General features: G+C 38.8%; 1 protein-coding gene across 6 annotated transcripts in view; it reads right to left on the minus strand.

The window, feature by feature from the left end:
- The window catches only part of Septin10 (septin 10), an 85,587-nt gene that overhangs the window by 45,829 nt on the left and 16,499 nt on the right, over window positions 1-23,259 (minus strand). For 5 of the 6 annotated variants that reach the window (XM_037200109.1, XM_037200107.1, XM_037200108.1 and 2 more), the window contains exons 2-6: window positions 15,792-15,909; window positions 15,204-15,399; window positions 7,063-7,249; window positions 3,330-3,491; window positions 1,164-1,260 (exon numbers count right to left, since the gene is read on the minus strand). In XM_037200109.1, the coding sequence (XP_037056004.1) occupies window positions 1,164-1,260; window positions 3,330-3,491; window positions 7,063-7,249; window positions 15,204-15,399; window positions 15,792-15,909 (760 nt within the window). Of the gene's footprint in view, window positions 1-1,163; window positions 1,261-3,329; window positions 3,492-7,062; window positions 7,250-9,689; window positions 10,678-15,203; window positions 15,400-15,791; window positions 15,910-23,259 lie in introns of those variants that run through there. The other variant, XM_037200111.1, reaches the window with a different exon arrangement.

Genomic DNA, 23,259 nt, shown 5'->3' on the forward strand with positions numbered 1-23,259 from the left:
ATCGTGTTGCACAAATTGGCACCAATCTTGAAATCTTCTGGCTTTAACTAGAGGCATACCATACCTGGTTTATTTTACATTTGAATTAATTAAAAGGTTTTCCCAGTTTTTTACATTTATTTAAAATTATTATCATCTGGGCATGGTGGTATACGCTTAGAATCCCAGTACTCCAGAGCTAGAGACAAGAGTACCAAACTTTCCAGCCAGTTGCACTACACAGCAAGACCACTTCATAAAATTAAAATCAACACCGCCAAAGTCAGTTAAAATGTAAGAAATGCTTTGAAGCCAGTGATAGTACAAGTTAATTTCCATTTAACGCCATCAGAATTAAGGCCAAATGGGGTGGTACAGGTCTATAATGTCCCTCAAACATGAGTTCCAGGCCAGCCTGGGCTACAAAGCAAAGCAGAATCTCAAAACTTCAAAACAAAAAGCTTACTATAATGCCAGATAATTGGATTTACCTTTTTAAGTTGGCTTACTAGTTCTTTTTGAAAATAGTTTAACAATACTTTGATCAGAAAACATACAAATATTCTCAAGATGGTATACTGTGCCCTGTCCTACACAGGACATTTCATATCATGTTGGGGTTTGTGTTTGTTTGGTTGGTTGGTTTTAGGGTTTTTGTTTTTGTTTTTTGACACATGGTTTCTCTGTGTAGCCTTGGAACTCTGTGTAGTCCTGGGACTCGCTCTGTAGACCAGGTTAGCCCTGAACTAACAGAGATCTGCCTGCCTCTGCCTCCCGAGTGCTGGAAGTAAAGGTGTGCACCACCACTGCCCGGCTGCATATCATGTTTAACCACTACTTTAGATTTAAATTCTAATCAAGGACCGGGGATGGAGTTGCACAAAGCAGGCCCTAGCATTCTCAAACACACTGGCTGGATCCCCAGCATCAAAGGAAAAGCCACATTCGGATCTAAATACATGTCCATGTATCTGACACTGTGAAGGTAACCAGCAGAGGAGACAAGGTACGACAAAGGAGACTAGGAAGGCTCTGTCCACAGACTTTGAACCAAGCAGTGTACAGACAATTCCTCTGATCATTAATTATAATCCAAATAAGCATCACCTCAAACAAATTGTCAAATTCAATTTTGAGGTTAGCAGGCAACACATACATTTTCTGTCATCATTTATCTTATTTACCTTGCACAATACCCCATGGATACTGGCGAGCTTTGACCATCTTATTTCCAACTTGTATCTCATCCATACTTCCTACAACTGCAAACGGCAAGTGTCCCTGGAAAGGAACCAAATATCAATCTCATCATCTTCTACTACAGTATCAGTGACTGAAATAACAGAGAATAATTAAACAGAAATTCTACTCATCTTGGGAGATGTACTAATTATCCTACAAGTTAATTTTTGACACAACAAAGAAAAACTATTTAATGCACATTTCCACATACAAGGCACATTGTTATTTAGAATTTTAAAAAGAAAGAAAAGGAGAAGCAGGAGAATTTTGATACATGTGACACTGTCACCAACATAAAATGATGCTAGTGTAATAATGCTACAGAGAGAAGAGGAACAAGAGATGACTGAGAACACAGAGGTGCACTCCAAGCTGGGCTAGGACCGCAGGGGTTAGATCTAACAGGAGGAAAGTCTACATAGGGACTCCCAGGAACATGCAGCAGCTCAGTGGGGGTTAGGAGCGCTGAATCTGTGGCCTGAAATACGGGGAGAAGATCAATGTAAAAAGAAATAACGTTTAATATTTAGTAACTAAATAATGATTTCTACACTGTCGGATAAATTACTAATGGACATTGACTAAATTAGATATAAAGGCAGTTTAACACACGGGAATCCAGATCACCTCATCTATATAATCAGGATTTTAGAGATTTAGTTTCCTATGATCAGGAGTGCAGTGTTAATCTTCACTGTCAGTGGGACTAGATTCAGAACCACCTGTATGGGTCTCAGGTTTAACTGCAGGGAGACCCATCCTGGCCATGGGCAGCACCATCATGGGCTGGGGATCCATACATAATAGAAAGGGGACCAGCCTGGGCAGCAGCAGCTGCTTGTGTCTGCTTACAGCAGATGCGCTGTGAGCAGCTCTGTCTGCCTCTGCTGCGAGGACTCCGATAACGTGATGGACTGAGATCTCAAACTACAAGCCAAAGTAAACTGGAGTCGGTTGTCCGAACTTTGTCATAGAAAAGCATCCAATACAGTGGTGCATGCCAAATCAGAAAAGGGAAAGGAAAGCAAAAGAACAAACAGTCAGAGTGGATTGTTAGGCAAGTAGCTGGGGGTGCATCACTTAACCCTCAGGTCAGCCCTCGTGTAGACTACTAACCAAATCTTACAGACAAGTTAACAGTCTCCAGATGTTACTGTCATAAAAAGCCTGAGCCTCAAACTCACGCTCCTTTAAAATACAACAAAGCATTTAAGAAGTGTGAAACTTCAAGAAAAAGAAAGAACTTAGTCATCTTAGGAACATTAAATTAAGCTTTTCATTTGTACAGGTGACACTCTAAGGGAAGGTGAGGGTCAACATCAGCTTCAAGAGTTCTTCTTAAAAACTAAAAATTCTAAAGCATCCCAAGGGAGGCTGCACAGTCAGTCCTTCATGTTTTCAAAACAGGGCAGGAAGGAATCAGCCTGAGGTAATTAACTACGGTTCAACTAAAGGTAAACCTGAGTACTACAAGGATTTACTTTATTCAGGTGGAAACGAGAAAAAGGAAAGTGTACATAAAGACACTCAGTGTCTGTTCTCAACAGCAGCAAACATTTCTTCTACTGGATATTCTGACATTGCACCTTATTTGAAGTCTTTTGGGGGAACACAAGTGAAAGCATATCCCACAAGTCTCCCTTTATTTATGGGTCATACATTCCAAGAACCCAATAGATGCCTGAAAGTATGACCTGTGCACAGCCCCATAAATAGTATGCTTTTTTCTATTCAGCATGCCTATGGACGTCTATAAATTAGGTACCATAGAGATTAATAACTTATGACCAAATCAGACAATAAACACTTTAAAAAACAATACATGACTGTGTCTCTTTCAAAACACTATTGTACTAGAATCACCATTGTTTTGATGATGTCAGTTGGTACAATGACTGTGATAAGATTTCATCATGCTATTCAGATTGGCTTACGACTGAAAACTAGTCATTTATTTCTACAATTTTCCATTTTCTATGTTCACAGTAATAACTAAAACCTCAGGAAGCAAAGCCTCTGATAAGTGGGGCTGCTGTGGCAACAATGTCCCTCCGAAGTCAGCTTTATTTTCACACAGAGAACAGACTGATGCGCAGTGGGGAGCTCACATTCATTGCACCATTGATCTTGGCAGTAGTGTCGTCGTCTGTGGGAAACTGATAGATCTGAACACCATTGACGACCAATTCACTCATGAGCTTCATCTTAAACTTCTGCAATTCGCTCTTAGAAATTGTATCTGCCTTGGCAATTAATGGTATAATGTTCACCTATTAAGAAAGAAAATCCACAATCTCATCACAGAAGATTGGCTTTTGAATCATGCTGTCACAGTTTTTCCATACAAAACAATTCAGTCTCTGACAATAACTTTCTCTGACCAGGAGTTGCTGCCTGTTTTTTTATAAATCATGTAAGCTGAAACACCACATTTATTCATTTATTTTGCTTTCCTGTTACAGCAGCTCAAAGGAGTTGCCATAAAGAGCATAGGAGGCTGACATAGTTTACTACCTGCCCTTTAACAGAAAAAGTGTAGATCTCCCTAAGCAAAACAATGACTAGTTTTCACTCTCATATATGCACAGATGTAATGTTCTTATACACCCATTCCTATAGATGCTAGGTTATGAAAATTTTTTAAAAAGGCTTTGGTAAAATTAAATTTGCATTTGCATTTAGAATCTCCTTATCTTCTCTCCCCCTCAAAGTATTTTTCAATCCACACAACGTAAGTAGAACATAACAAACTATGAGCAAAAATCACCTGCTTAGTTCACTAACAACTTTTATTTCTTTATAAACTGGGTATTAAAGTAATTAGGTAACTGATCCCCAGGAACACTAACAGGTGGCATTTCTCTTTCTGTCTCTTCTTTCATCCTTTACTCACCTCAGACGGGGCCTAGTCATCAACGATGCCTGCCTACCTACAGTACTGGGAGGAAAGCGCCAGAACCAGCTAAGTGCTCTGATGCAAAGGACTGGCCTCCTCAGCACTGCTTCAGGCCTCCTCTGCTAGAGAGGAAGAAAGGTGGGGTTATGAAGACTAACTCATAAGCTCAGTCCTCCAGGAGACTCATGTCCACACAAAAGGCTGATGTCACCATAACTGGGTTTCACCATCATGCTTTTCTAGTAGAACCCGAACCCTTAGGTTAATGAACTAGATACATGTGAAAAAGAAGGAGAGATCACAATGTAATTTTCCAAATAGTGAAAGTAAAAATACAGCTGCAATCCCTATTGAGTTTTTAAATGTTTTTCTCTTTTCTAATTCTGCACTGACTCAGTATATGCCTCTCTATTTACTAGCCTTCCATCCGCTTAGAAGGAGATGACAGTTTTGCCAACTATCTATGAAGTGGATGGCAGAAAACTCTGCAACAATATGAGGAAAGAGGATTCATGTTGAATCTGTCAAAGTACATAAAAGTTTTAGTGCCAAGTCCTTGGTTTCAAGAATCTATACTTAGATATTCAGTAATTTTTGCCACAGTTTATAAATTATAACTGCTTCCATAACTGCATAAGTATGTACAATATCAATGTGCACACAGGGAAGGAAATAACGGATGCTGCCAAAGACGGTCATTTGTCACCATCTGTATAAGACAACAGTAACCTTCCATGTCAAGCAACCACGTGTTTGGCTCTCAGCTCTAAGAGGAGGCCTGGGGAACCTTAAGAAGCCAGCAGTCTCCATCTCTCCCTAGTACTCAACGGAAATTAAGTTTCCAAAGCCTGCCCAAGGCCTAGTGGTAACAGCTACCCCTACTAGAACAACAATGACTAATAATAAAATATATAAATATTTATATATATAAAATATATAAATATATAGTTATTTATATATATAAATATGTATATATACACATATATACATACATATATACATACACACTACTGTATATCCATCAAATTACTTCCAAAATTAAGTAGTTGGGGCTTGTCTTAAGTTTTTTTTTTTAACTTGCAAGAAAGATTACAAAATTCATTATCTCATTTGCTACAAAAAGCTAAAGGCAGGGTTGTGATGGAGACCCAGTTTGAGAATTTGCTCCCATCACCTGAATAAAACAGAAGAGGGTGGACTCAATCTTCCCATGAGTGACTAATGCTGACAAACTGCTACTGTCACCAGAAAGCATTTCACTTCAAAGTGGTTGGTAGTGTGTAATATGTGTAACTCTTGGGAGGTAAGGGGTTGGATTAGAGTACTCATGGTCTCTTTTGAAAATCCACTAAGAGCTTATTAATACAAACTGCTCCTGCAGAGATAAGGTGGCTGCTTGGCCAGTATAAGAATATTTGAAATAAGATTTTTGACTATCAATAAAAAAATAATAGAATGAGTAACATAGTTGTTTCCTATGTACAAAGGTAACTGTTTTGCAATACATCTCACATATCTTCATAGGAGTCTTAATGTGAGCTCACTATCAGTGAAAACACGAAAGCCTGGTAGTTGGCTCAGTGCTACAAGCTAGGAAGTGGCCAGGCTGCAGGTGAGTGAGACAATGACCCAATTCCTCTCTATTATTTATTTAATTTTATAAATTTATTGAAGTGCTAAGAATTGGACCTAGGGCCTTACACATGCTAGGAAAGTACCTATCCGTGAAATGTGACATTGTTATTTTTTCCTTTCTTAGATAAAATACTGATATTATTATTATTATTTTTTTTTTTTTGAGACAAGATCTCATTCTATTGTCCAGGCTGGCTTCAAATTCCTGGTCTAAAGCAATTCTCCTGCATCAGCCTCCCCAACCAACTGGGATTACAAGTATATCACAGCACCCTAGCTCCTACTGCCTATTTCACAGGAGAATGTTATATTGAAAAGCCCAGCAGGCCGTGGCTAACAACCTTCTTATACAAAATACTAGAAAATCAAAAAGAGAGAGGGTGCTTAATTTCACAAGGAAGGTTACACTTTAAAATAAAAAAAAAAAAGAATGTATTTAAAATCATCAAACCTGGAGATTAGGTAATATGTATTTATAGACTATAATAAAACAATTCTCTGTCCATGACATACAATTGTATTCTGGCTACTTAGCCTTTACTTACATGGATTAATTCATTTTCACATCTACACTTCAAGGCAGGGCTTCCCCTGCTTTGTACAGTAGGGAAAGAGGAAACTGAGGCACAGAACACTAAGGCACTTGCCACAGATGAAACATCTAATAAGGGATACAACCAAGATTGAAAATCACTCCCCACTGATAAATTCTATAATCTTTATAACACTGTATCATACACGTCTATCATACTCTTTTCTATAAGGCAAAATTCCACTTTTGATTTTATTCCTTTAAAAAGCACAGATTTGTATATAAACAGATTTCTTTGGGACGAGGGCAGTAACTAGTCTTTTTCAACTTTTAGATAAATATAAAAATCTTCCATGACTTAATTTATGGAACTGTTTTTATAACCTCCTAAATTTATAAATAGCTACTTGCTTCAAAAATTCAGGAACAAATTTTCTTGGTAAGGTCTAAACGAAAACATATTTCACCAAGATGAAATATTATGCTTTATAATCTTTGTCAAAGAAGTTACTCCTCTCACTTATGTCTGAAATAAAATTATGTCAAATAAATTCTATATGAAAATTTACAGAACAATTATAACAAATGTATACACTAAGAAGAGAACTTTTAGTATTTGTTTAGTATTTGTATCTCATTTTCCAGACTAAATTTCCCTGGAAAAATGTTTTAAAGACAAACAGAGTAAAAGCTACAAAGTATGTACACATTATCATAAAAAGACTTTACTATTTCAAGTGTACTGAAATTCGAGAAGTTGGTTGCTTCCCTAATCCACCTTGCTGTCCAGGCTCTTCATGGTCAAGAGGTCAAGTGTCCGTAGAGAATGACCTGTTGGAGCAATGAAGTAGAGGCACACGTGGATGCGGGAGTCGTGGTAGTTGAAAAGAGCACGCTTGATCTTCAACTCTTCTTGGAGATAGGCTTCAAACTGATCATCTATGTAATCAACTATTGGTTGATAGCTGAAAAAAATAAGTATTTCAAAAAAATTATTATTTCAATATTTATTACAATATATCCATGCTATCTTAGTAAGGAACTTGTACAATTCTAAAGTCTGAGGTCTGTATCTTCCAGTAATATCAGTTAGTATCTACACCAACCAAACAGGTAACTACAGTACTAACACATATGTATAATCTACACACATGAAGGTAATTCTGCCAAAACATTAGGATAATCTAGCTCAGTAGTTCTCAACCTTCCTAATGCTGTGGCCCTTTAATATAGTTCCTTCATGCTGTGATAACCCCCAACTATAAATTTATTTCGTTGCTACTTCATAACTGTAATTTTGCTGTTATAAACTGTAATATAAATATCTGATATTAATGATATCTGATATGACTCCAAAGGGGACACAACCCACAGGTTGAGAACTACTGATCTAGTTAGAAATCATTAAGTTGACAAAGATTCATTTCTACATCCATTCACACACTAGGTTCAGTTCTTTAAGACTTCTACAATTGCCCCAAGAAGTTAGGAGCTTAACATACAACTAAAGTGATACATGGCATATTGTTTAATTGGTTAAAAAAGGAAAAGTTATCAACTAAAATATATAGGTCAAGGTGACTGACTTCCTGTTCTCAGTACATCTATAGACATGAAAAGTTTAACCCACAAAAGAGGAAAAGCCAGTATCAGCTGAAAATATCTAACTGGTAATACTGGCATGGTATTATTTTCAGTTAATTATAAACAGGGCAATTACATGTTGTGCTCCATTTCTTACCCAGATAACCCCCATATTCCCTCTAGCTGTCTCAGTCTATTATTCATCCTTTGAAATACAAATCAAATCAGTATACTCGAAAACAGTGTAGTTAATCTTGGATCATGATGAGTTTGTCAATTTTCCACTTCATTTTGATATGCTAAATGAATGCTTATGCAACTTATCTCTATGTGTTCATGTATGCAGGTGTACATGTGGGAACCAGAGGACAACCTCAGGACACAGCTGCTTTGTTTATTGAAACAAGTCATCTCATTAGCTTGGGGCCTGCAGATTCTGCGAGGCTGGCTGGCGGGCTAGCCCCAAGGATCCTCAGTCTCCAACTCTCCAGCACTGAGATTAAAAGCAAGTGCCACTGTGCCCACTTTTTTATTTTTTCATATGGGTTCTGGAGAGCAGGTCATCATACTTAAGCACTTTACTGACTGGACTATCTCCCTAGCCCTTCCACCTTTCTGCTGTTAACTAACTTCATTAAATAATCCAGGACCATAAATAAAACAATAGCAAGTCAAACATTATGAAGATTTACAAATTAAAAACATCACAGAAACACATATCTGTCATGAAGATATTTTAATAGTTCAAAAACAGTGTCTTTCCTAATCCACCTTGATGCCTGGGCTCTGGACACTCCATGGACATCTTTGTAACCCTACAGAAGAGCAGCGAAAGTAAATTTATACACGTAGAGAAAACTGAATTCTTTTACAGTTGTCTGATAATCCTTGGAGACCAGTATTTCTTTTAAAACACAGAATAGTGTATTCTCCCACTATAGACAGCAAACTGTTTGTGGAGAAAGCCAGCATCTTCATAATTCTGTTTTCTATAAGAATTAGCATAATGCTTTGAACATTATAAGAACTGGGTTCATTATCAGAATGATTACTACCAATACCAAAAAAAGTCCCTTAGAATACTGGTCTAAACATGACTCGGTAATATTCCCTTCCAAAAAATGAAGAGTAAAACCTTTAAATACTAACATAAAAATTTCAAAGAAGCATTCATTAATGACTTAAAATAGATTAGTAAGGACTTATTACACAACTTAAATAAACATGAATGTTCATGTAGATGACTGTCTTAAAATTTTTCAAAAATAAAACCATAGATAACTGTTAGTTAAACAAACAGGAGTTCTTCCATAGTAATTTATCCTGTTTCTAATTCCAGTAAATAGAAAACACCATTTCTTTCTTTTTTTTCTTTTTTTTTTTCTTTCTTTTTTTTTTTTTTTTTTTGGTTTTTCGAGACAGAGTTTCTCTGTGTAGCTTTGTGCCTTTCCTGGAACTCACTCTGTAGACCAGGCTGGCCTCGAACTCACAGAGATCCACCTGCCTCTGCCTCCTGAGTGCTAGGATTAAAGGCGTGTGCTGCCACCACCCAGCTGAAAACACCATTTCAATGAGAAGACAGTGACTTAACATTAAACTCACATCCTTAACAATACCAAATTGCTCAACAGGTGTTAAGACATCAAGGTCAAAACTGAAGAGGAAAGGGAAAACTAGAGAGTTAAGCTGATATGAACTGACGTTCCCAGAAAAGGCCTCCTTCTATATGGCCGCATGACTGATTAGCTGAAATGTTACAGTTCCAGAATCAAATTATCTTGGGCTATTTTCAGAGTCCCTAAAGAGCCATTTATTACTTACCTGTCTGTCTGTATGCTCAGGACATCCTCAGGACAATCAAGTCAAGTCTTAGGGTATGAAGGCCAAGAATGTCATCAGAGCAGCTGAGACCTTCAACTGATTTCACTGATTCACTGAAACCAACTTAACTGATATTTCCACCAAAGTATCTGAAAAGAGTTTTGATTTGTGACTTTGTTCTGTTACTACAAACTGTTGGCCACATGGGAATATGCTATTTTGGACAAACTGAATCTGTGTCTCAGGACCAAAGTCACTAATCTTTGGCTCCAAAATAAACTATCCATTATTCACTCTGAGAACTGTTTTTACATCAATGGTCTGGGGCACTCAATATGACCAAAGCATGATCCATATTCACAGGAGGAGTCACCTGGATCATCAACAGGTGTCACAGCTCCTTGTGCCAACTATCTGGGACTGCCTTCTTCCTGGGGCTCAGACTTCTCTTGGTTTGGTCAACCATCCCTTGGCTTGTTCTGAGCTGGGTGTTAGGACACTATTTATTTAGATATCTTCTGTGTTCTTTCAGAGCATTTGGTTTACTTTCGTTTGTTTGCAGAATGCCCAGTTTATCTAATAGCATTCAGACTATTCTCCTTGCACTCTAATATTTAATTCAAAAAATGAGGAAATATTTGGAGAAAAACAGCCATTTGGTAATCCAGTTGGCTTTATACTTGGTAATTTGTGTTGACCTTTCAAGTACTTGAAGAAAAATAAGAAAACCTAAGTAAAGTTAACTCTACATTACTCTAAATGGGAAACATTTTCTTATACTATTTTGGATTTTCCTCACACACTAAACTCAAAAGTCCTAGGCATAGAGTTAAAGGTCACAGATGGGCAGCTTGCTATAATTAAAATTTTAAAGCATCTGAAGAATGAAAACAAGACAAAATTGGCAACCTGAAATCAGTAAGTTTTAGAAACTGTATCTACATTAAAGGAGATAAGGAAGGACTGAATGCAGGTAATTGAGTATGAGTTATGAAATGCATGATTCTGTCATGCTTATTTTTTTTTTTTTTTGGTTTGGGTGGTGGATAAGTACATAAAATTTATTTGATACCAAAAGCATAATTTTTCCCCCCAAAACAGGGTTTCTCCATGTAGTTTTGGTGCCTGACCTGGATCTCGCTCTGTAGCCCAGGCTGGCCTCAAACTTACAGAGATCCTCCTGGCTCCGCCTCCCGAGGGCTGGGATTAAAGGCATGTGCTCAGCCGTTAAACCAAAAGCATAAATTTTAATGTGAATCTCCACAGTTTCCATTTCAAATGCCTACTCTAACTATATAGAAGTTCGCTAAGTTGTATAGGCATTTTGTCTAGTTAATTTTGGTGTGTAAATTTTCATTTATTACCAAGTACTTTTAATAATAATAATATTTTTTTAAAAAGAACATTGTCATAGTTTGCTGTTGCTATAAATTACACTATAGCCAACAACAACTTGGGGAAGAAAGAGTTTCTTTCATCTTATACTTCCATGTATAAGACAGCTCATCACCCACCAAACCTAAGGCAGGAACTGAAGCAGAGACCATGAAGGAATGCTGTTTACTGACTTGCTTCCTCTGGCTTGCTCAGTCTCCTTTCTTCTATAATGCAGACTCATCTAATTAGGCATGGAACTGCCCACAGTGGGCAAAGCCCTCCCATATCAATTATTAATCAAGAAAATATTCTTACAGACATGCTCACAGGCCAATTTGATGAAGGCAATTCCTCAGTTGAGGTTCTCTCTTCCCAAAGGGTATATCAATTTGACTAAAAACATGAGTAATCAAAAAACATGAATTAATAAGAAAAATTTAGAGACTGCATCCGAACTAAAAATAAATTCTGAGAAACCTAACTATGCCCAACCCATTCTTCTCATATATCCTGATACCATGATTCTTCCCCTCCTTTATCTCCAAGCAAAATAAAATTCATTATCAAAGAAAAAGATTGTATGGCCTATTTTAGGATTAAAATCTAGTGGGAAGAATTATCTCATATTATATTAAAAACACAATTTATAAAAGCAACTTTCTGTTGATGGGAATCTAACTCTACATAATAAGCTTCACCTTTGATCCTTTTCCATATCTATATATATACGTGTGTATATATATATTGGTTTTGGTTTTGATTTTTTTTTTGTTGTTTTTGTTTTTTGAGACAGGGTTTCTCTGTATAGCTTTGTGCCTTTCCTGGATCTCACTCTGTAGACCAGGCTGGCCTTGACCTCATAGAGATCTGCCTGCCTCTGCCTCCCAGAGTCCTGGGATTAAAGGCGTGTGCCAACACCACCTGGCTTAATTTTTATTTATGTGCATATTTGTGTGTGTGTGTGTGTGTGTGTGTGTGTGTGTGTGTGTGTGTGTATTAGAGAGAGAGAGAGAGAGAGAGAGAGAGAGAGAAAGAGAGAGAGACAGAGAGACAGCATGCATCTGCCCTCACAATCCAGAACAGGGCACTGGCTCCTCTGGACTGCAGTCCCAGGTGGTTGTGAGGCACCCAGCACGGTGCAGGAACTCAATTCTGACTCTGGAAGAGCAGCAACAATGCTCAACCACTGAGCCACTTCTGCTCTTACCAATGGCTCTTTGGAGAAAATTGTAAGTTTTTCATAAGATGCAAACAATTTAATACTAGGGGAAAGTCATTTCAAACCCTGCTTAAAAAGTACCCATGCCTTTTTTTTTTTATCATAAATATGTTTTAAGTAGATTTAGAACAATTAACATCTCTAAGTTTTCAAGAAAGGTAAAGCACTTGTTAAAAGATTTTTATTTCTTTATACCATACTATGTTTAACTTTAGTTATAATACTCCTTATATATCATAAATCAATGTTGTGTGAGATACAGACAGTGAAAAAGAGTATAATAAATCAGCCTGGATCATGACTGGGGGTGAATTTAGAGATATGAGCTAGAGATTTCTTCCTTAATGACTTTACCAACCATTTATTTCTCCTTCATAAACTGCCTTTCCTGACTACTCTTTGTCATCTTTATCAGAACCTAGGAATGTGCCTTCAAGCATTGTGAGAAATGAACCAATATTTGGCCTCACCTGCACAAAATGGGATGCCTTGTAAAGAAGGGGGGATGTGAACTCAAGTTCCCAACAAACACAATACCTGTGTTACATTCTATAAGGCTGAATGACTGTTAACTTCTGTGACTTTGAAGAGCTCTATTAATAGGAATGTTACAGTTAGAGTAAAATTATATACAAAGACTGTGATGTAAACAGGAAGTTATACCTATCTATATAGGTCTTAGTCCATTATCCAATGAAATTTAGTCAGGAGATCAAGTGTCTTGGCCCTATGTTTAAGCCCATTTAAAAATACTTTTACTTACATACAAACCAGTTCTAAGTTGATGTAACCATTAGTAACATTTAAAGTGAGGCAGCCTGTACTGCCTGTTGACTTTTTTTCTGGAGGGTCCATATGAATCATTTCCTGATAGGCTGAAAGATCACATCCTAACCTGGATAACACAGACTCAGTTCATACAAAATGACTCTGAAAAACAACTTGTAATAATAAAACTATACATATGTATTTCAGAAAGGATAATGAAAAGTTACACCAATATAGTCCTCCCTTTCATAGTCCAAAATCAATACAGAATCTACAATTAACCTCTATAATACTACTGGGAAAAAATGAACAAGACATAAGATAAAACTAAGCTATAATTTCATTATTAAAAACTTTGATACAGGTTCATCTAGACAAGCAGTTCTCAAACTGTGGGCTGTGACTCTTTTTGGGGGTTGCAGATCAGATATCCTACATATCAGATATTTACATTACAATTCATAACAGAAGCAAAATGAGTTATAAAATAGCAACTAAATAATTTTGTAGTTGGGGTCACCACAACATTAAAGGGCTGAAGAATTGGGAAGGCTGAGAAACACTGATCTGGACAGCTCTCACTGGAGAACATTTTTATAAGGCTAGTAAGCTGACGAGGGCTGTATATTATCTGTTTTTTCATATTGCCAGTGTTTTTGCAATGGGACCTGGCCACTGGAGTTAGTTCACTGGTCGTGTGTATGAGACGAGTTTCTAGCCCACCTATGCTGACTAGGGGTTCAGTTCTATTTTTACTGTCTCCCAAACTTGGCTGACTTCAGATGAAGGAGGAAGAGCCTACAGCGTGACTTTAGGACTGATTCTGTAGTGCAGAGGTTGGAGTGTACTAACTCAGTGGTCACTGGGGGTTCACTGGGTCTCAGTGGTGGTGTGAGGCTGTTTAAGTTCCAGGACAGGGAAAGTTCCAGGAAGGTGCTGGGGCCAATGGGGCAGAGGTTAGAGCCAGTGGGTTTATTAACAGAGCTGCAGGGTGGGCCACTGGGGCAAGCTGGGGTGTGAGGGGATTCACCAAGAGAGCCCATGAGTGCGGCTCATTGCTAGGCTTGAGGTCAGGTGGGATGAGAGGCTGGGGGAATTCACCAAAAATGCCTGCCACGTGGCTTCTGTCTCGCTCTAAACCTAGGTAGACTGTCTGACTGGATTTAAGGCCTGCTGAATTAGAGAGAGCTCATGCCTGGTACTGTGACCTACTAAGACCGCCAAGGATACATATATTACATATATATACAACTCAAGGTCCAAGAACACCACAGAACAGGGAGTGGAAAAACTGTTAAGAGCCTGAGGACAGGAGAACTGCTGCGAAATATTGTCTTCTAGACATGACAGGGATGTTGTACCTATGAACTCTCAAGAGCCATGGTTGCCCGCACAGCCCACAGCAATTCCAGTGTTAATGGGGAAAGGCTCATAGAGCCTCATCCCCAGCTGAGCTACAGATAGGGAAGGTCAACGAGATTACCCATGTCAAGCCATGCGTGCGTGCGTGTGTGCGTGTGTGTGACGTACATATGAATGTGTGTATGCATTATACATATATATATATATGAATGACAGACATAATTCTGAGAGAGAATGTGAGACAGGCAAAGGACAGATGAATGTGGGGAGAGAGGGATGAATATGGTCAAAGTGCATTATATATGAGAGTCTCCATAAGTTTCCTATAATACCTATAATAATGTAAGTGGCTATTTTGCTGGAAATTTGACAGGAAAAAGAAATGAATTCATAGACAAGATATATAACCACTGTATACGCTTGCCCTTATATGTCTTATACATCTTTTTCTCAACAAGGTAAGTCTAAAGATTAGTGAAAATATTCACTGACTATACACTGAATAGCAGAAAATAATTACAACTATTTTATTAAATATATATTTTAATACCGTGATTTAATTATTCTAAAGAAATATGACAACTCGATAGAAAAATACAAACTTGTCAATAAAACCAAAACATTGATCAGTTGCTAAAGAAAGAAAAGAAAAAAATTGTGTCTGGGAAGCAAAGTCATGTATTATCTCAGCAGAAAATAAAATCGCAGCTTAAGAGGAAGAAGGCAGTCTTCACCCAGAAATAAAACTTGTCTTATTACAAGGAAGGGGACAAACAAAAGCCACATACCTGTCTTCTTTATTTATCTGGTCACCGAATCCCACTGTATTCACAATGGTCAGTTTCAAGCGAACATTACTTTCCTGGAGTTCGTATGTCTCCGCTCTAAGTCTAACACATGGACAGAAATGGGAGGACTCAAGCTCTTCAAAATTAGTATTAAACAATGTGTTAATCAGTGTTGACTTTCCAATTCCAGTCTCTCCTGAAAGAAACAAAGCATATCTTCACAAGGGCAGAGGATCACTGGGAAGAATCACACATCTTACTCTGGAATGGCTTGAAGGATTCCAACCATTTCAAAGGCTAAGTTGCTATAAAAGACAGTTAGGCTAAGCCTGGTCCTAAATCACTCGAGGACAATGATTACACATGCTAAGTTACTCTGACCTCTGAAGAGAGTACTAAAAGTTTAAAAAAAAAAAAAAAAAAAAAAAGGTTTGAAGTTAAGCCAAACAAAACTAGTAGAATTGAAACAACTCCTGAGATCCAGAGAGCCATTAACCTTAGACACAAGAGTCATCATGCTTATGGGAAGGATGACGTGAGCACAGGAACACGAATCTTGGAAAACCTAGAGTTGTTACTGGCACTCACCCACACAGAGAATATTAAAGCAGAAGCCTTGCTGAATGGATCTGTCAACCAGCTGATCAGGTAAACTTTCAAAACCAACATGGCCACACATAGTCAAGGAACGGGGATGTTCTTTGTTCTGAAGAAAAACAAAACAAATAACTTTGATTTAATTATTTTTTTATATTTGGTATTTGATTTAATTAATGTAGGATATAGGCACACCTGAAAGGATAACTGTAATTTATCAAAGCAACTGAAGATTTCACAACTTCTGTTTCTCGCTGAAGATAAAAGTGCTTAGGTAAATTTGTGAAACTAGAAACCAGTGTTGAGCCTCCCAAAACACTCATTTCTCACTCCTTTTATATGACAAAAGTCCAGCACAATTTTTAACATTAAAACATGTGACTTCCAAAACCAAGAAAACATCTAAGTAAACTATGGCATATTCACTGACAAAAATGAGAAATTTATTGTTATGAAGTGTGTTTATATATAAAAATTAACTAGGAAAATCCTGATTGGGGAACAGAGGTCTAGATAGTGGCATTTTTTTTAAGATTTATTAATTTATTATGTATACAGTATTCTTCCTGCATGTGCCCCTGCAGGCCAAAAGAGAACACCAGATCTCATTACAAGTGGTTGTGAGCCACCATGTGGTTGCCGGGAATTGAACTCAGGACCTCTGGAAGAGCAGTCGGTGCTCTTAACCACTGAGCCATTTCTCCAGCCCTTTTTTTTTTTTTTAAACAATTCTTTTTTTAATTTTATTTTATTTATTATGTATACAGTATTCTGTCTGCATGTTTTGCCTTCATTCTTGAAGAGAGCATCAGATCTTATTATAGATGGTTGTGAGCCACCATGTATATGGTTGCTGGGAATTGAACTCAGGACCTCTTGAAGAACAGTCAATGCTCTTAACCTCTGAGCCATCTCTCCAGCCCCAATAGTGGCATTTTTACATTCTGAACTATAAGGGTATATTTGTACTTCATGTTACAGTAAAGAATCTACATATATCCATTATAAATAACACACACACTGCTAACATTCTGAGTGGAACTCTAATCCAGATGGAATGCAAGGATCAGTGGCCTTGGCAATAAGCAAACTCAGACAGAGAGAAAGAGGATGGCAGTGAGGGGAAATGCAGAGACAACGGGGAGAGACGCACCCATAGGAATCCCAGAGAGAAGGCTGACTCTGTGACCAGAGGGACAAGACTAAACTCTGGAATCACTCGCTGCCTTTGCTCCTTTCCCCCAGAAAGTTTTTATGAGCTGAAGCTCCCGGGAGGGAGGGAGGGAGGGAGGGAGGGAGGGAAGGAGGGGGGGAGGAAGGGTAGTGAGGAGGAGAGGAAAAGGGGAAAAAAAGAGGAAAGACTGAACTCCCGGTTAAAGATTCCGTGGGACCAAATGACTGCAGTCTGACATTACGGAGAGTGAAGTACGGCAAACTAGAACCAAACGATCTTTGGCTAACTTAACAAACGATGTTAAGTCCCTCTGAAAGCTACCCATGCCTACCCCTGCATCTGACCTCACATCCTGGGGACCATCAAAACCTTGTACGGTCTTCCTAACAGACCACTAGCTGTCAATCCAATAGCTAAGAATGGTGATAGCAGGAAGGATGTATGAAAAGCTGCAAGGAATCCTGGTGTGTGTGTGTGTGTGTGTGTGTGTGTGTGTGTGTGTGTGTGTGTGTGTGTGTGTGTGTGTGTACACACGAAGTTATGAAACTTAGGCTGACAATGCTCCCCACAATAGTCAAACTATCAAACAAAAACCATAGTACTGGATTGAGAAACCCTTTTTCTGTTTCTAACAGAAAATGTTCTTCCTGTGGCACATATAATATGTTGTAAATCAAATTTCTAACAGCTATAACATGATAAAATATTATGGAACTATTTTTGTTGATTTTGGTTTGTAGGTAAGTTATGTTGCTCTTCTTCTAAGTGCACAGATGCTCTGGGTCCAATGTGCCAACACTGCCTCTCTCGTCAGCCTGTCCTGTTTCCTGTTGTCTGTTTGTCTTTCTTTTCTCTCCTCTCTCATCAGCCTGTCCTCCTGTTTCCTGTTGTCTGTTTGTCTTTCTTTTCTCTCCCCTCTTGGTCCTTCAGAAAACCTAACTATTTGCTGTCTCTTTCAGTTTTTTGTGTTCAAAACTACAATTACAGGGGTTTTCTCTCTTTCCTGCTCATAGGATAATTTACTGTTCAAGGTCTTTGTTGAAATGTAACATTCTCTAACTCTTCTATTTTAGATAAAAGAAAAGAGGTAGAGGAACTCTTTCAAATTCCATAGGCAATGAGGCCTAAGGAAGAACCAAATCAAAAACTTAGGACTTAACACTATGTGTACAGATAATATTACTTTGCTACATTAAATCAAGTATGTAATTTGGATCCAACTCTTTTTTTTTTTTTTTTTTTTTTTTTTTTGAGACAGGGTTTCTCTGTGTAGCTTTGCACCTTTCCTGGAACTCACTTGGTAGCCCAGGCTGGCCTTGAACTCACAGAGATCCACCTGGCTCTGCCTCCTGAGTGCTGGGATTAAAGGCGTGTGCCACCACCGCCCGGCTGGATCCAACTCTTGTTAAGAGAAATGAAATAAATAATAAAAAGTAAGTATAAGTTTATATTTCAGGAAAATGGGGAAAAATTAATATTTTAGATAAGGATACATTTTTTTTCTACAATAAAATAAGATTTTATTCAAAAATAAAAGAGGTGGAGCAAAACTGAGTTTATGACCAAGTTGCCAAGAGTCTGGTTAAGTTACATGAGCCTTATGGGGCTGAGACTTCGCTTGATAAAGGTTACTAAAATTCCTAAGGTCAAAACTCAAAACCCTGAGATAAAATGGATGCCTGAATCTCTTTACAACAAGGTTTTCTTAAATGTCAATCTGCTCCTGGGAGGTTTTCCCATGGGTAAAAACCTCCACTTACTGGATTGCCCCTGCACTAACAGTAGAAAAAAGTTCTATTTAAAAGAATTATTCCTGGCCAGGTGGTGGTGGCTCATGCCTTTAATCCCAGCACTCGGGAAGCAGAGCCAGGCAGATCTCTGTGAGTTCGAGGCCAGCCTGGTCTACAGAGCAAGATCCAGGACAGGCACCAAAATTACACAGAGAAACCTTGTCTCGGAAAAACAAAACAAAACAAAAATTTAAAAAAAAGAATTATTCCTACCTGAGGCATTCCTACTAAATTACACGACAACTAAAATTATGTAATCATAAGAACATTTTCCTGAGCAAATTCTTAAATCTATGTATATAATCAGCCCATTATACAGAATAGTTTCACTATGCTTATGGTCGGCAATTCTACAGAACGATAATAAGTAGACAACTGTCAAAGTCAAATAAACTTCTTGCTTCCATAACCTGAGAGGATAGCCTTAAGCAACTGCCTAGATTAGACTGGCCTATGGGAATGTCTGTGGGGAATGTCTTATTAATTAATACGGAAAGGCCCAGACCACTGTGAGAGGTACCATCCCTTAGGCCAGATGTTACTTGGTTATAAAAGAAAGCTAGGAAACCGTGAGCCTATGAGCAAGCCAAAGAGAAGGCTAGCAAGCAGTGTTCCTCCGTGGTTTCGGCTTCAGGTTTCTCCCTTGAGTTCCTACCCTGATTGTCCTCAATGATGGACTGTAACCTATAAGAAGAAAATGAGTGTTGGGGATTTAGCTCAGTGGTAGAGCACTTGCCTAGCAAGTGCAAGGCCCTGGGTTCGATCCTCAGCTCCAGGAAAAGGAAGAAGAAGATGAGTCTTTTTCTCCCTAAGCTGCTTTTGATCATGGTATTTCTCAAAACAGCAGAAAGGGAAAGTAGGACAGCCAAGGATGTCACCAGAGAGCAGCTGAGGCCGTAGCAGAGGTCTCACCACTTTGCTGTAACTTTGCTGCACATGTATTTCCACCACGTAATTGAAACGTATCTCAATTTGTGACTTTCTTTGGTCTCTCACTATCAAACTTCCTAAAACTCTACCACATTGGAACACATGATTTGGCCTAACCTAAATCTATGGTCCTATGCCATGGCCACTCATATTTGGCTTCAGAACAAACTCATACCCCTTTAAGGTGAGGGCTGTCGGTGTTGGTTGTGGTTTGTCTTTCTTTTGTTGCTGTTGTTGTTGATTTATACCATCAGTTATGGGAATAAAAGACAATACTAGATTAACCGCATCCCCATCCAGACCAAGTACCGGCATGGGCCTCCTGTGCCCTCCATCTGGTGATGCACACTGACATGTTAATTCTAGGGCACCTAGGCTTCCTGAGCTCTGGTTGATGGTTTACTCTGATCCTATTTGTTGAATACCTTTTGGACTGCTTTCATAGCATTTGGTTTAAGGTATTCATTTTGTTTCCTTTGAAAGCATTTTGGTTTCTCACTCTTCAGTTTGTTTTTGTTTGTGTTTGCTCTCAAACCTCTGAAAATGCTCCCAGGTGCTTTAGTCTTTCCCTGAGTACCTTTCTTTCTATTTTAAATAAACTCCAACTTGGTTTCATGCTGACTCATTCTGAAATTCTTCATGTGGAAGCCAAGGATTCAGTTTTAATTGAGGTGAAGTCCTAAAACATTAAGGGAACTCCTTATGCTGCTGAGGGTGACTGGACTTATGCTCCATCCCTGTTACTACTAACAGCAGAGGAGATAAAAGTGTAAGGGGAACGGAGTAAGAAATCGGCATGACGCACAGAAAGGAAATAAGCCAGGTGAGGTCTTCACAATGCCCCACAAAAGTAGCCTGAACAGCTAGGAACGGGTACCCACATACATCATTCTACTTCCACCAGACCACGATTTGCAGTAGTTGCAAGCACACTGGTGTGGACCAGGAGTAGTCACCAAGGAGATTCAAGTCCCTCCTGGACATATGTGTTACGGGAACAGCAAGCTGGAGAGAGAGAACAGGCTATGGATAACCACCAACTGGATGTACTATATATATATACAGAGAAGACTGGAGCAGCTCTGCCTGTATCGCTTGTAAAGGAAGTGTAGCATGACAGACACTTTGAATCAGAAATTCCCCATGAGAGCATGGACCAGCTAGTCCAAATATAAGAGAACAACAGCAACATGGGAACATGAGAAGTGTGGGAACCTAGCAAGGGCTCACCAATGGATGCAGCAAGTAATCTTAGGCGAGAACTATGAAACATCAGAAAAACAAAACTAACAGAACAAAAACCACAAAAAAAAAAGGGAGAGAGAGAGCTGAAATCAGGCAAGAACAGAAAAGCCAGCAAAAAGTTAAACAAAAGCACCAGTGTGACTTCCACACCCCCTCAGAGTTTTGGACTCAAAAACACTAAATGCCAAGTACAGTAATACTCAACACACCAGAGAAAATGCTCTAACAAGCAAGTGGATGGTCTCAAACTGAGAAACTCCTCCATAAAACTGAGTCCTAATATAAGAAAAAGGTGGAGGGGAGCAGCAAGCTCGCTCAGCAGGTTAAGGTAACTGCCATCAAGTCTAACGAGCAGAGTCTGATTCCAGAACCCACATGGTGGGAGCGCAGAACCGAGTCCAAGATACGTGTCTGTCTCTCTCTCTCTCTCTCTCTCTCTCTCTCTCTCTCTCTCTCTCTCTCTCTCTCTCTCACACACACACACACACACACACACACACACACACACACGAATAAACAAGTGTAACAACAAAAAAGTCTGAATTTTAAACAGAAACCTATCAGTGACTACATATATATCTAATTCCTTTTCATTTCAGAGCCTAGCAGCATTCACTCTGCTTGCTTATGGGTTGGCAAAATCAATACTGAAAAAAATGGTTACATTTCCTAAAGTGATCTACAAGTTCACTGCAATCTTTCATCAAAAGTCCAATGATGTTCTTCAAAAATTAGAACAAAAATTCTAAAATTCAGGGTTGGGGATTTAGCGCAGTGGTAGAGCGCTTGCCTAGCAAGTGCAAGGCCCTGGGTTCGGCCCTCAGCTCTGAAAAAAAAAAAAATCTAAAATTTATTTGGCAGCATAAAAGACCCCAAACAGCCAAAGCAATCCTCAGCAGAACAAGGTTAGCAGTTTCACAGAGCTAGTCTCAAATTATACTACAGAAAAACAGTAAAAGAAACTGTACAATACTGAACAGAGAGAGGCAGACCAATAATAGAGAACAGAGAATCTAGACATGGGAGCACACAGTTACCATCATCTAATTTATAAGGTATCAGAAGCAACGTGTATTTAAAAAACAGACAGCCTCTTCAATGATACTAGGAACCTGGATAGTTACATGTAGACGAATGAAGCTAGTTCCATCTCTCCCACCCTGCACAAAATCCTACTCAAAATGGTCAAAACCTTAAAGTGAAGCCTGAAACTTTGAAGCTGTGAAAAGAAAACATAGGAAATTACTTCAAGTGATAGGCACAGGCAAGGACTTTCTGAAAAGGATCCAAATAGCATAGAAAAAGCCCACGAATTGTCAGATGGGATTATATGAAACTCAGAAACTTGGGCAAAGCAGAGGTAACAACTACGGAGTGAAGAGAGGACACAGAACTGGGCAGCGAGGAGATCCTGTCCTCTACAAATCAGGCCTGGTCTCTGGGACGGTTCGAATGAGAAACTTCCCCACAGGCTCAGGTATTCATGTGAGTACTTGATTCCTAGCTGGTGGTGATTTGGGGGTTGGTTTAGGTGTACAGCCTTGACAGAGTAAGTATGTCACTGGAGGTGGGCGTTGAGAGTCTACAGCCACACCCTAATTCCAGTTAGCTTTCTCTTTGTGCTGGGATTGAGGACGGGAGCTCTCAGCTTCCTGTTCCAGCCATCATGCCTGCCTCCTGGCCATGATGGACTTTTTCCTCTGGAACCATAAGCCAAATACACCCTTCTTTCTATAAGTTGTCTAGGCCATGTTGTTTGAGCACAGAAATTTTTTAAAAAGCATTAATATCTATAATATATAAATGTAAGAAACATTAAATATTAGGTTTTTTTTTTCAGAGATGAGGACTGAACCCAGGGCCTACTGAGCTAAATCCCCATCCCTAAATATGAGTTTTTAACTTATCAAATACTATAAAACTTGCGTTTAATCTTCCCACCTTGTAAGACTTTAATGCAAATGTTTTAGCACACACACCCAAATGCAGCAAAACCTTTTTATACAAAGGCTCTGCTATTTTCTAGGAGTAAAGTGGCTGGCTCCTTTCCCCATCATTTTCTGTGTGCCCACTCTTTTAAGACCAACCAATCATGAAAGACTGTGAGGCTGGACTGTGAGGCTGGACCCTAGTTGGGGGAAGGGGAGGTCACACACACAGTCACCACCACCTGGTTAGGATGAAAAGTCACGTGCACTTGCTGTCCCATGTACTTGTTCTGCTGTGGCAAGCAGTCCCACTCGTGATCAAGAGTAAAAGAGACACTTCCACTGGAGTAGTAGTCTCTTTCTTTGTGACCCCCAAACTTACTTCTAACAAA

The sequence above is a fragment of the Peromyscus leucopus genome, chromosome 16_21, assembly GCF_004664715.2.
Source record: "Peromyscus leucopus breed LL Stock chromosome 16_21, UCI_PerLeu_2.1, whole genome shotgun sequence".
Taxonomy (NCBI): Eukaryota; Metazoa; Chordata; class Mammalia; order Rodentia; family Cricetidae; genus Peromyscus; species Peromyscus leucopus.